This window comes from Nicrophorus vespilloides, unplaced genomic scaffold, assembly GCF_001412225.1.
Source record: "Nicrophorus vespilloides isolate i.1.1-1 unplaced genomic scaffold, Nicve_v1.0, whole genome shotgun sequence".
In the NCBI taxonomy this organism is placed as follows: domain Eukaryota; kingdom Metazoa; phylum Arthropoda; class Insecta; order Coleoptera; family Silphidae; genus Nicrophorus; species Nicrophorus vespilloides.
Window position 1 is genome coordinate 401,013 of NW_017097317.1, and position 13,991 is coordinate 415,003.

The window sequence follows — 13,991 nt, forward strand, 5'->3', positions numbered from 1 at the left end:
TTAATTGATTATTACAGCAACAGACTGGGTATATTATTAGGTTAGTTATTATTCAGTCAAATCAGAATTTGTTTTCGAATGAGTTATGAGATGGATAGATGGAGAGAGATACTGAAGACTAGAGGCGCGATAGTAATTAAAACGGTCGCCGCCTCCGAGCGCCCCGACGCCGCCGCCCCCTGCCCTGGACTGTCGCTGAGCGCGTCTGAATGAAAATAGCTTAAGAAAATCAATTTCGGCCGAATTAAACACGTCAGCCCCGATATCCCGTCCGACGGAGGCTTCCATTAAACTACTCACTTCACCTCAACGCACCTAATTTTAGATTAATCTGAAACACCTCATCTCTCCACCATCGAACTTCATACCACAAAACTTTTAAAAGTATGAGGTTTCCCAAAGTAAAAGTATATTATGATATACAGGCAAAGCACAAAAAAGTGAAGACCTTTCTGCAGTCCCTTAACTTGCACAGCTCGAGATACGCAGATAATTGAATTTTTTCCATAAACGACAGCAAATTGGATTTTCTCTTGTAAAAATATATATATATATACGAAACGAAAATATTAAGCTGCGGAAGACGCCAAACTTTTAACCCTCCCCTGAAACTAATTACAAAGCAATAAAAATAATTTTCTTCACAATTTCTTTCCTATTTTATTTTTATTGCAGACGACCGACTACATCTTCAATTACCTCGTTCATTTTTTTTTCTCTCTCATTTTAGAGGTCGGCTGCACCATTTCCGGGCGCGTCTTATTTAATTTTTGGATGCTTCTTTTTCTAGAAATTAAATATTGAAAGATACCGCACCAAAGTTTATACAAGCAAGTGAAATACAGACTAGAAACAAATAATTATTCAAATACTTCTAATTAAATAGTACTGTAATAATAGTTCTAAATTTCAGTTTGTTTTATGCAATAGTGCAAACTTTGTCCCACTTGTTTTTACTCTAATTTAAATAAAATAATATTTTTTATATTTGAATTAACTTCTATTATATATCAAATATTTCATACTAATAATAAAATATATTTCTTGAAAATTTGAATTAAGAATAATGTGCATCCGCGTTATTACTTAATAATAATAAAACAACATTAATTGTGAAAAAATCGCATCGATTTTATCTAATCTAATTTATGAAGTTAGACTCGTGACAAAACAATCTCGAACAAATTTCAATTGCACGTTGTCGTTTTACCCTAAGCTCTCGTTTTAATTCGCAAAGCTAAATGCTTCCAATCTGCGTTAGCAGACGCAAGCCTCTTAAAGATTCCAACGAAAAACATGATGTATATTTATATACTTATGTATATAAATCCAAAGTTTCTAATTTGGAGTAAAAGCGGAGAGCATTGTGCGCGCAATTTAATCATTTCGAAATCCGATTTTGTATTTTAGTCTCTTCGCATATTTATTTACGTATTTAATAAGAATGTTATTGCATTGGCTTACTGTAATGGAAGGTGTTGCCAATTACTCGCCATCAATTTAAAATGCGAGTTTCAGTTCGTTATGTATCAACAAAAACAAAACGAAAGAGAAAAGAAGGAAGGAAATGAAGGCGGAGTGAAGTGTGCAGCTCAGCAAAAAACAAAACAAATCGAGCAATTGATTGCTGAAATAAATATGTTTATATCGGGGCTGTAATAAGAATATACACATATCGTTAAACGATATCGCATTGATATTTACGATTTTACTTGGGATTATATATTTATGTGTATATTATATATTTATATCGCACAGTAGTTTTTCGACAAAAAGGTTATGCGAAAGCTATGTGATGTCAACCACATGTCAACTAGGTTATCAAATGGATGGATGCAAGCTTCATCATTATGTTGGCTCTTCTTGTTCGTCCGTTCTTTTTTCTCTTTTTCATATGTTTATGTATGTGTGTGTCGATTCTTCCTTTTTTTTCGTGCACGTTTCCAGAGATGAAGGCAAAACGAAAAGCGCGAGCGCAAAAATTTCCTCTTCTTTTTCCTTCTTTGCTGCGCTACGAACATTTCGTATTTGCGTCATCTCGTGTTTCGTTTCATTACTTTATCATTCTCGGTATATTCCGAGATCTTCACATTACACGAGCGTGGGTATTTTATAGTGAGCCACGACAAATACCCTACTTACGGATTAATGTTGCGTTGATTATTCGCCGCTTTATCAATTGCCATTCTCATACTCAACGAGACGAAAGAGGAGACGCGTTTGCTCCATACACCTTCGACCCGCTGCTATTCCTTTATCTTACAGTTAACACTCAATCATTTATACTTTCAATAGTTATCGCCTCCACTCTGTATTTGTTACAAAAAATCTTGATTTTCAAGATCAATTTTCACTAATGTGTATATGTTACGTATAGTTCATTATATAAGACACTTCAGTATTTCAATATTCAACATTGGTAACATATATATAAACCAAACGTACTTGAGAAATAAAGTGCGTATAATAAAAGTGCGTCTTATAAAGGATCAATATTGTCACATAATATCTGATATATAAGACACACCTGTATATAAAACGCAACTAAATTACAAGTGCGTCTTATACAACAAAAATATACTATCATTATAGAATATCATGTATTGTATATATGTTGATTGAAGAGATTTCTGTTATTAATGAGATTTGTCTATATCGTTTGTAAATATTATGCACTTTTGTGATCAAAAATTATTTTGCTACTGTTGCATCTGATTATAGGCGAACCAAGTTGTCCTTTACACGTTAATAACATTCATTTAGATAACATTATGATGCTGTATAATAAGTACTAAAAAAATATTAAATGCGCTATGATAAGAGCGCAGTCGAAAATTTTCCGCAGCGCGCGTTGCATAAGAAAGCCGAGGCGATTGTTAAATGCAAAGTGCAAAGGAAACAAATTGGAAACCAAATATTTATCAACGGAATTGTAGCAATAATAACATTTGGTTAGAACATTTGAGGGAGAAAGAAAAGGAGAGAAGTAGAAGTGAAAAAAAAAGAGTAGCAATTGTTATCTACGTCGTCCTCTATTTAATCTATCCCTAGAGCTTTAATAGCTTTTATCAATGTCCTTATCGTTCTGATTTCATATTTATCTGCACCTACAAGTTTTACCTATCTTCCCGTTTCTCCCTGTATAGCATAATTATTTGGTACCTGACACGACCATAAATTTCTGTATGCAGAACTTAAGACGATCAGCGTTAATTATGATGAAAAGAACTCGACAAAAAAAAATATATGTATAAAAAAGAAAGAAATAATGAGAATACAAAACGAAAGAACACACGTTATTCTCTTTTTCACGGATTCAGCTCGAAGATTATTGCACAACTCATCGAAGAAAACCCGCTGCTCTTTACTGCTTCGCCCTGCAGTTTTGCAGCGAGTTGCAACTAACACATACACATTTTTGTGAAGCGAAGGTGTATTTTTAGTGTTAGTGGCCTTTGCAACATGCACATACGCACACACACAAGCGCATAGCCTAAACAAAAAACTTACAATGTTTATGTAGAAGGAATTTTGCTGAGATTTTCGTAAGCACAACCTACTTCGGACGAGGATTAGCCGATGCGGAGACCTCCGATTTCGGCTTGCTCGCATCCAGACTTGACTAAATTTGTTAAACTTTCTTCAAATGTTAAAATGGCAACGATAACGGTAATCTCTCGCGTGTTGACACTGCTTTATTAACACGACAAACATGTCATAACCACCTTTTTTTATGATACCGGCATTGTTAGCGGCATTTTTCTTTTGATTCAAAATTTTTTGACGACAATTGTGCTTGGCTTAATCCAAAAACAAAATGAAAATTGCGTTGGAAATAAATTCATTACTTTTATTTCGAAAAGAGCAATTAAATAAAACAGTTCCAATTCTTGTATTAAGATGTAAACAAATATTGTTAAAATGAAGAGTATAAAGATGTCTTTTTGAAGTCTTTGATTTCAATAATATCAATGAAATTGCGTTCAAAACAAATGATTATTGTTTAGATGCAGATGTATTCCTTGGATCAAAGTAATGGTAGAACAACAGAAGGTAGTAAAAGGGAACGGAATGATTTTAGTACCCGCATTTTTTTTCCTTTGATTTTGAATTGCGAGTTGCGATAAAAGGAAGATCTACTTAATCCAAGATTCTGACAGTGAAAACAAAGTAATTGTAATTGTGTTTAAAACAAAAGGATTATTGTTTGGGTGAAGAGGTTGAGGGTGTGGTGCTTTTTTTGTCAGAAGGGGGAGAGAAAATTCGATGAAACGAACGGCATAAGGTAGAACAGGAAACGGAACAACAACGGATCCATTTCCGCGACTGCCGGAGGCGTAATTCAGTGCAACAGAGGAGTTGGAACGGGAAAACATGAAACAAGAAATGAAAAACAACAAAAAAAAAATACGCGTATAACACATCTCGCTGGAAAAATAAATAAATAAAAACTCGAATGGGGGGAGTTTAATTAGTAATTAGCGAGAATGGGGAGGCCGGTGCTTGAATAACCCGGGGCTAGAGCTCCGCCAACCGAGAGATTATAGCCTAGTGCATTCCTACCTCCCTCCCTCCCAGACTGTCTCAAACTCTCTCCCTCGCTTCTCCACATGCTGTTCTTCATCAAGCCGAAGCGTACTATTCGCTGTCAATCTTTTTTCGACGTTAAATAATGAGATTTTTACACATTCAGCGACAGACATATGTTGGAACATCAAACATCCCTTTCATAACACGTGACTCTTTGGTGTCAAATTTTAATTAGAAAAGTGAATACATGCTTTATGGATATCCCCAAATCCTCATCAACCCCAAAAAAAAAATAGATAAATAAAATTGAAAACGCATTTGTCACTTCCACAATGGCAATGAATTACCGCGTAATATACCCAAAATAGAAGAGATGAAATCAAATACAAGTTGCAAAAAAGTGGCTCGTTTCGCTCGCGCACTTTGAATGCGAAAATAAATATTAACATTAGATAACATTTAAATTGGGTTAAATTCTTATTTATTAGATTAACACCTTATCGCTCGTTAAATAACAGTATATTCCAAACTTGGAAAAGTTAAACCGACTAGTTTGCTCATAAGAAAACATTATTTTCCTCGATCTGCTGTTTCCATTACGTGCGCCTTGTCAATGTTGCAAATCGTTATCAAATTTGATTTCGTTACCGTGGAGGTTTTGTTTTCCTGTTTCCATTTGCTAGTTGGTGTTGCGTTTTAGCTGAGCTTTGCGCATCCAGGCTTAGATTTCCATGGCTTAATCAGATTCGGTAGTACGTGATAGGATACGAGTTTCTGCTAACCGGATGGTTTAAATTACATTACGCGGATCGTCATTATTGTATATATATATATGTGTGTGTGTGTATATATACTTCTTTTTTGCAACCATTTCTTTACGCTTATTTTTCACACTCAACCTGAAATCTCAATCTTTCAATGATCATTCCTCTCTAACCAGTTTGCGAAGGATCAACCTGTAGTTGAAATACCTCGCATAGTCCAACTAATGGTTCTGCCGACATCCGTGACTGTGTTTAAAAACCGGACTCTTCGGGGAATTTTGTGTATAGAGAAGATGGAAATTACTTTCATTCTTCTTTTTTTTTGAACTTCGATTATCAGAACATTATGCCAAGATTAATATTAACAATAAATAATTAATTAAAATAATTTTAACCTTACTTTTGTTTCTTTGTTATTATTATTTTTATTACTAACATATTTAATAGAAACTCATTTTTTTTTTAAATTTTCTTAGCTAGTATATTTATCCCAATTATCCGAATTATTCCATATGTAATTTGCTCGGTTTGTTTCCGTTCTTCAAAATTTGTTATATTATTAATTAATATTATACCGGACTATGCGAAGTATTTAATGCAAAAAAAAACAAATAATTTTAAATTTATAAGCAAAAATAAATGTAAAAAAATCGTAAAATAATATGAATTTATTTTATAAATCCCAAAATGAAATAATGAACTAAGAATTAATACGGGTTTAGATCATAAAAGCTACATATATTTTTTTATATACTTTTTTACTTCAGCGTATGCAAATTGCGAAATCTGTTTTTATTGCTCTGTTGTATTTTTGGATTTCAATAAAACTTTGGTCACGAAAAGAATAATAATATTCGGAGGTTGAATAAACTTAGTTAATTGTATTTTTTTTTTGTTTGATACATTTCTATATATTTTGTTGTGTCATAAAATAATTATATTTAGAATTGTAATAGTTCCAGTTGTATTAGCAAATTGCATCTGGTATGAGGATTTAAAATACTACAATGTTTTATTTGCAGTGAAAGGCCATATACATTCTAAATATAAAGTACCCACGATGATGTTATTTTCATTTTTTTTCCTCCTTCAAATATGTGTATATATACGTACATTTTTCCTTCTTTGCATAGAGACTCGTACGAGACTCACATGTTAATAAGAAGTCTGAAGCCACAAAATCAGGACTCGCTTCGTTCTTATATAGATATAAGGCTCTCCTATTTCTCATTCATTTTACGTTCATCTGAATAATTTTAATTTGCATTAATATTCTTCCATTACCTGCGCTCATCTTTGAATGTTTATGTTCATAATCATTCTGCGAGCGGATATTAGTGGCTCATCGTTATTTGCGAATATAAACATACAGACGTTACAGAGTGGTTTTCTGTATACATACATAGGTTTGTGCATACATATAATATAGACTCGTAGCTCACCACGAAACCAAACCACAACTAGTAGATTGGTACGAAATACTACGGTTGATAGAGAACCTGCGGTGGCTTCGGCAAGTGCATTCAGATTATGGTTGATTTTTAAAACTATACACTCCTCAGCATTTCAATAAACAAACATCCAAAGTCTTCAATAAACTAGTGGATTAGAAGACATTGACATTCTTAAATCGAGAAATCAGGTAAAAAAACAAACACGTAGTGAAAATACTTACTCCGTAGTCTCGGTGTAAGATAGATAACGAAATCTCAGGTCACATTTTTTTTTTAATTATAAAGCCATGCGTAACAATCGAAGTTTTAGTTCGATCAGTAAACAAATCAAGAAAAGATCGAAATGCAATACAATTCTTCGAATACTAGGGTATACAACACATTCATGCATTGAAATTGTAATCAATTACTCCGATCTTCGGATTCTAGAAGATCTCGAACCACGCAAAGTGACTAACAATAATCAGAGTTAAAGTGTTTCTACTACTCTCAATATTGGAAGAATCACTCTGAAAATTCACATTACAAAGACCATAGATTCCAGACCCAAAAATAATAAGAAAATCAAGATTTCACTATTTAAAAGCATCTGAACAGGAAATAATATAATAAATTTAAATTTACTACAAATCAAATTCAAATACTAACATTCAAAACGTCAAGATTTACCTTATTTGTTATTAAATAAACTTGTAACCTAACCCGATATATTTGTTTCATTGGTTCTTACACGTTTTGCGCATTCTGTAGTTAAGAATGCTTGCTTCGAGGAATCAATGTATGTTTAACGTTTATACAAAAAAATATGACTTTGAATGTATATGATTCATATTATCGGAATTCTAAAGTGTCAAATTACCGATACTTACGTGGTTTATGAATAGATCGTTGAAAGGTAATAAAGATTGTTATTTAATAACAAACGAATGGAGTGTAACACTTGTAAAAAAAATAAAAGCTGTTTTATGTCGATATTTTTATGGACCTAACGGAAAACTGAGAATAAAACTGAGAATTGCCAAACATTCGGAATACAGTCGAATCCGCTTAATCGCGACTAGTACATTTTTGTCCGCAGTTCCACAAAATTTACAGGATTAGTGTTTTTTTTACTATGTTATTTCATAAATTGCTCAAAATAACAGAAGTCATAAAACTTGTATACGTACTAAATAATAGAAAATGATATAAATTCTGGAACAATAAATTTGTATGTATCAGACATGTTATTTCCTTAGTTTTGTTTATGTTCTTTAGGATTTGTCCCAATTAAACGAAATCGAATGTACTTGTCATGTAGTAAGTAGTAAATTTAAAAAAAAATGATTAAATGTAGGTAGGAGAAAGATGAGTAAATCCGGTATGAAATTTAATGCAATTATTTAGGAATATAAATTCCGATTCTTGGTTAGCATTCGTAGATAGGATAATTTTTTTTCTTCAACATTCTTATTTTCTTCCATACGGTTAACGCAATATAATAAATTTAATGTATATAATTAAGTCGATGGCCAAGAATTAAGTGGCTCCCGCTCTACGCTTCCGTCTCTCTACTCAATCTATTTAACATATTTTTTTCCTCCTCCCGTTCGATTTATATGTCATTCCTATTTATTAAAATTCTTCTTAAGCCTTCAAAGCTATGCCTTTCTCGCTCCGACTTGAGCATAGCAAACGCCTCCATCCTTTGTCCGAAGACCAAGATCCTTTAAAACCAAGATACCGCAAGATTCTCATACCTCTAATCCAAAGATTCACCATTATCCGTACTTCCTAGCACACCATTATTCTCCTCACCTTTAGCTTAACGCGCTTCGTGCCCGGAACAACAGCAACAACAACAAGAAAAATAAGTTGAAAGAAAAATTCGCGCTTGCGAATTGTGGAATTGGGTCACAATTCTATTTTGAATCGCCATGCATGAAAATATAATACAACAAAGTGCTCGGACCCGTCGAAGAACGAAAAACAAAAGGCGAGAGTCGAGTCGAGCAAAACCCCGACAAACGTTTTAAGTAAAAATATGAAGGCGGGTTCAAGTGCCCTCGCATCTTTTCCAGGCTTCTGCTTTATTGTCGAGCTAAGGATTCGTGCCTTTCCTTCCCACTCGCCTTTATTTTTATATATATATACACACATATATAATTATATGTGTATATATATTTTTTTTCTCTCTCCTTTCAAAACGGATATTTTCGGAGCCGATTTTTCAACCCAAAATCCCCTTGCCAAACGGAATAACGATGGTAAAGTACGCTCTCGCGGTCTTTGATGTGTTCTCCCAGGCCGAAAATATAAATTGAATTACATCTCCTCGTCGTTCGCAATATATTCGTCGAATTGGGAGGGAGAAACAGGGGAAAGGATCGTAAATGTATTCATTTGCAGGATAACATAATTCGATGATCATTAGCGCGTCTTAAACCCTTCTCTACGTTTCTCTTTTATCTTTATCGCGGAAAGCGTATTTCCAAACTTTGTTTTTTTTTGTGTCATTTCAAATTTCACAAAACGACGTGAACACAAACTTTTCCCTGCACGACATCCATTACGAATATTTCGGAGGAATGTCTTTAAAAACAAATTCACATCCGCAAAGTTTTAAGTACACCGATAGATCGCGTTTCAAATTAATCTTTATTAAGAAAATTATTTTGTACTGTTTAAGTCCAAATGACAATAATTTGTACTAACATTAATATTACTTTTGTCCACCTCTTATTTTGGTTTTATTTGGCTTCTTAAGATTAAAACTTTTTGATATGATTGATACATTGAAGTTTTGTTTGTTTATATAATATTTGAACAATTATAATAAAAAAAGAATGTTAAGTTTTGTATATAATTACATTCAGTCTTTTCTTCTGTCGCAAAAGTAAGAATAAATATATAAATTAATTATAAAAATGCAATGCGGCATTTGCAAACGTATTAAAGAAATGAATACGCATTAGCCTAATTAAAGCAACATTTGTAAAAAAAAACACATGTCTTCTGCTCGAAACAAGATTGTTCATATACTTTTAGACTTGCATCATTTTTAAGTGATATTATTTGTTGATTTTTTTCACTATGACTATCCAATGCACATTCCTTCTATTAACAACTTTCGCAAAAGAATGAGTTATTCTTAACTGTGAAGAGAGAAAAAAAATTATATGCGAACAACTATTTGAAACGCAATAAAGTACAACGTTAAATGGGTATTCATTCAGTGGCCTTATGCACAGTTTGCAATTAGATTAGAAGCACAGAACAGCCTTTGATTGGTCCAATTCCAATTGCAAAAATGATCAGCGAAAAAAAAAATAATGAAATAAATAATAAAATAATCTCTAAATGATGCAGATGAATGGAGAGAAGCAACAAATGGTTAATGAACGCTCATTCACCGCCCTTAATGCACTGCTTGCAAATTCATTATAAATGAATTGACCCATATAAATATATATATGTGCGTGTGTGTGTATGTATCAGACGCTGTAGGGAGAAATAAAATGAGTCCAGTATAATGTCTCCAATGATGAAACATTATTTATACAGGCCTCGAGGTAATTGTTGCTTCTGCTATTACTGAGGCCAAATTATACCGCTGAGCTTTCAGGTAATGTTTATTTATGTACAAATAAGCAAAATGGAAATGCAACTGTGGAATCACATCGAAAACATTAGTAAATGCCTACGTTTACAGAGCCACGCAAATTGTAGACCACTTTGGCGCCATCCCGATTTGACACCCGTAGACCACACACACAAGTACTGCGTGCAGACGCAACGAAAGGGATGCGCAATTGTTTTAAACAATTGCTGCAAATGCAACAGAAAAAACTAAATAAAAGTATGATGATGATGGAGAGCAGCGGCGGAGCAGTTTAATGGACCCTAAGTGATATAATTATTAAGTCCCATTGACGAAACGCTGTTTCAATGAAATAATTGTTTTGGAAAATTGTGCGCCGGGACAAAAGTGAACCGTTAAACTGTAATTGTTACGAATATTAAATGTTAACGATGTACGCAATTACCTTTTGAAGGAGCTAATTAATAATTGAACATGTGGGAACGGGACCGGCCTCAGCCTAGGAAATACGATTAATAAATTCACAAACGATCATTATTCAAATACAAATTACGCTCGAGCTTATTTATCTATATATTTTTTTGTTATCCTTCTTTCTTCTATTGAACTTTATTTCATTTTGTTGTTGTCGCTGCCGATTCATTCGATTCTCTTTCCCTAAGCGTTCCTTCTCTTTTTCCTACAGAATAATACGTGCGCAATAATAACAGCATCAAATAAATAAATAAAGTTAAAACATTATGTTCATATGCACATACACACGCTTTTATTGCATTTACTTATTCGCAGTGCGCCTATTTTTTTTTTCATTATTATTATTCCTTCGTGTGTATGTTTCTTTTTTTCTTCTCCTTTTTCCGCGACAAACTGCATTCTTGTTTACTACTACACTAATTCATTCGAATAGAAAAAGGCGTGTAATTATTTCCAGGCGCGTAACTTTCAGTATTCGCGTTTCATTTCGCTTCGCCCATTCATAGAAAACTATATTGGTGTCTGGGCGGAAGGATCCACTGTCCGAAACGTTTATATCAGAATTGAAGAATAGGTGAAAGAAGGAGGAATGAAAAGAAAAAGAAATTAAGAAATAGAAGATTAATCTTCTGCGATGAGGGAAAGTTGGAGGTGTTAACATGGAAACGGAATACCTTAGATCTTCAAAAGATTAATTGCCCTCGAGGAAGATCAAGAGCAAAGACACGAAACAAGGAATAGGAGAAGCCAAATAGCTCCAGATGTTTCAGTGACAAACGGTTGTTAATTAAAGCATCGGCAGTCGTGTATATTTTGGAGCCTAATTGATTTCGCGTTTTTTTGTTTTGTTTATGGAAGTTTATTTTTGCAAACAGGAAATTTAATTAAAATTCGCAGTTCCGAAAATAGTCGCTGTACCTCTATTATTCCTCTCTATACATATTTTTTGTGCGTTTACTTTTTTTTTAAGTTTCTTTGTTTTTAATTAATTAAAATTCTATGGAATCGTGTGGGATTTTCGACGTAGGTGGAGGACGATCATCGTGATCCTTGCGACTCAGGACCATCCGTTCGTTCAGTTTCGTTCGTTCACACAATTGAGTTTATGCATTTCTGGCCGTGCAAAAATAGAGACACTAAAATTAGCCAAAATGCAACAATTTAGTCCGCGCACGGAGCAACATAAACATTATTTTTGTATTCGAAGAGCCAGATTAATGAACCACGCGTTTTCCTCTTCGTAGCCAAAATTTCCATCTTCGGGTTAACAAATTTTCACTACCTAACCCATTTTATTAACGCAGAAATAATTACGTACACAATTTGACTTTGCCAACATTTTTACAAAAACAATCATAATATTTAATTAACTTACATACTTTTTCGTATTTTGTATAAAATCTAATATTTAGGCGGAAAGACCTCGGTCGTTAGCCCTTTGGCCAGCCTATTAATATATTTTTTTTTATTATTTTATGTTAGAATTTATTTATTTATATGTATAGAATGTACATTTTTTTTTCTTATGTATTATGTTTGGCCAATAAATTATTATTATTATATTTTATTCTAATTTATTTTTCTCATAAATTTGTTTCAGATATTATTATTATATAATATGAACAAATTCTCGTTTCACAAGTAATCTAAGTTTTGAATTTGATGTATTGTATAGCAATACGTTTCAAAGTTATAACAGGTATTGGAATTGGAATACTTTATATTAATAACTAAATTTGTTACGAAGTTTCCCTCATGAATGTTCGATAAGCAAACTTTGAATTATTATATAATTATAACTTGAACATTATTAATTTGAAAATAATACAAAACAGTGATTTATTTTAATTGTAAATTATAAAGATTCAATCTTCAGAAATTGATTAATAATGTTAATAAAAATTTAATTATTTATTTCAATACAATGTTGTAGTTTTGTATATGCAATGTATATTTTGTATTGCATTAGTGAAAATATAAAGTAGAAAATTTAATATTGGTTGAAGTAAAGGACTGGGATGTTATTGATGTGATTTCCCTGGACGACATATTTTGATGTAGATTAAAATGTTGTGCGCTGTTAGAACCGGAGAGAAGACGTTATTTACCGTGTTCTCTCGGCATATTGGCTGAAAATAAACAACAACAACGGTATTCGAGCGGAAATAATGTTGAATATTAATTTGAAATTCGTAGTTTTGCAAGCGCGCTTCGCTATACGTCGCCTGCGTTTATTTGGACGCGCGCGGATCGATTCGTTTAGCGGAAGCAAACAACGTGCGTTCGGCTATGTAGATGTGTTCATATACATATATATATATATTTACTCCCTTCTGCCTATGGAGGATAGCAATAATTGCGAATTTCATAGGGGTTGATGGTGGTATGTGGAATTGGAAAATAATCAATCAAATAAATATCACATCAGCGAACGATTTATCTGGTTTGTGGTGGTTGCAAGGATCTCCTCGCCCAATCCCTCTTTATTATTTTCCTATATTTGGATTAATGACCAGCGTTTCGCTAAATTCATGATAAATCGTTATATTTTTGCATCATCAATTCTTATAACGCTTTTTTGTAACAGCGTTACGTGGTCCTTGAGGCCCACGCTCGGTGGAGATGGAGAAAACATCTTGCAACAAATTTTCAACTGTGTTTCAATCTGTACAGATTTTTGGTCGATTTGTGTATGGAGAAATTTGATACTCGTGCTGTCCCTCTCTCTCGTGTTAACTCTCTCTTTCTACTTTACTCCCTCGCTCTGTGCCTGGTATTATATCTGGTTAGGGTGGTTGACACCCTCCCTCGTGGAATTCCGTCGTTCCAAGGCCAAATCGGGAGAATAATGCCATAGTGGCACCCCGAAAATACGAGGGAAGAAAGAGACGGACGACTATTGATTTTCCACTGGGCGCTCTTTGTTTGGTTTTAGGTTAGGGTTTCCGTGCACGCAAACAAACCCCTTTCTTCTCTCTACCATGCACTCACATATACACGTATAGTCCTTATACTCCTCCCGTGCTCCACTCGATATATCCTCGTTTTTTCGTAAATAATTGGATAATTCCGAGAATCATGGCAACATTATTTCGAACTAATTACGTAATTGGATTTCGCTAGGTGACAGTGGGGGGGTGGTGAGACGAAGGACGTGCAGTCGTCGCAGGCCACGAATGTGGATCCAAA

General features: G+C 33.6%; 1 protein-coding gene across 3 annotated transcripts in view; it reads right to left on the reverse strand.

The window, feature by feature from the left end:
• LOC108559788 (phosphatidylinositol 3-kinase regulatory subunit gamma) overlaps window positions 1-13,991 on the reverse strand; it is a 48,652-nt gene that overhangs the window by 18,090 nt on the left and 16,571 nt on the right. The window contains exon 1 of one of the 3 annotated variants that reach the window (XM_017917138.1): window positions 3,511-3,631. The exons of the other annotated variants lie outside the window; for them this stretch is intronic. Within the exon in view, the coding sequence (XP_017772627.1) occupies window positions 3,511-3,612 (102 nt within the window). The 5' untranslated portion in view covers window positions 3,613-3,631. Of the gene's footprint in view, window positions 1-3,510; window positions 3,632-13,991 lie in introns of those variants that run through there. 3 annotated transcript variants of the gene reach the window in all.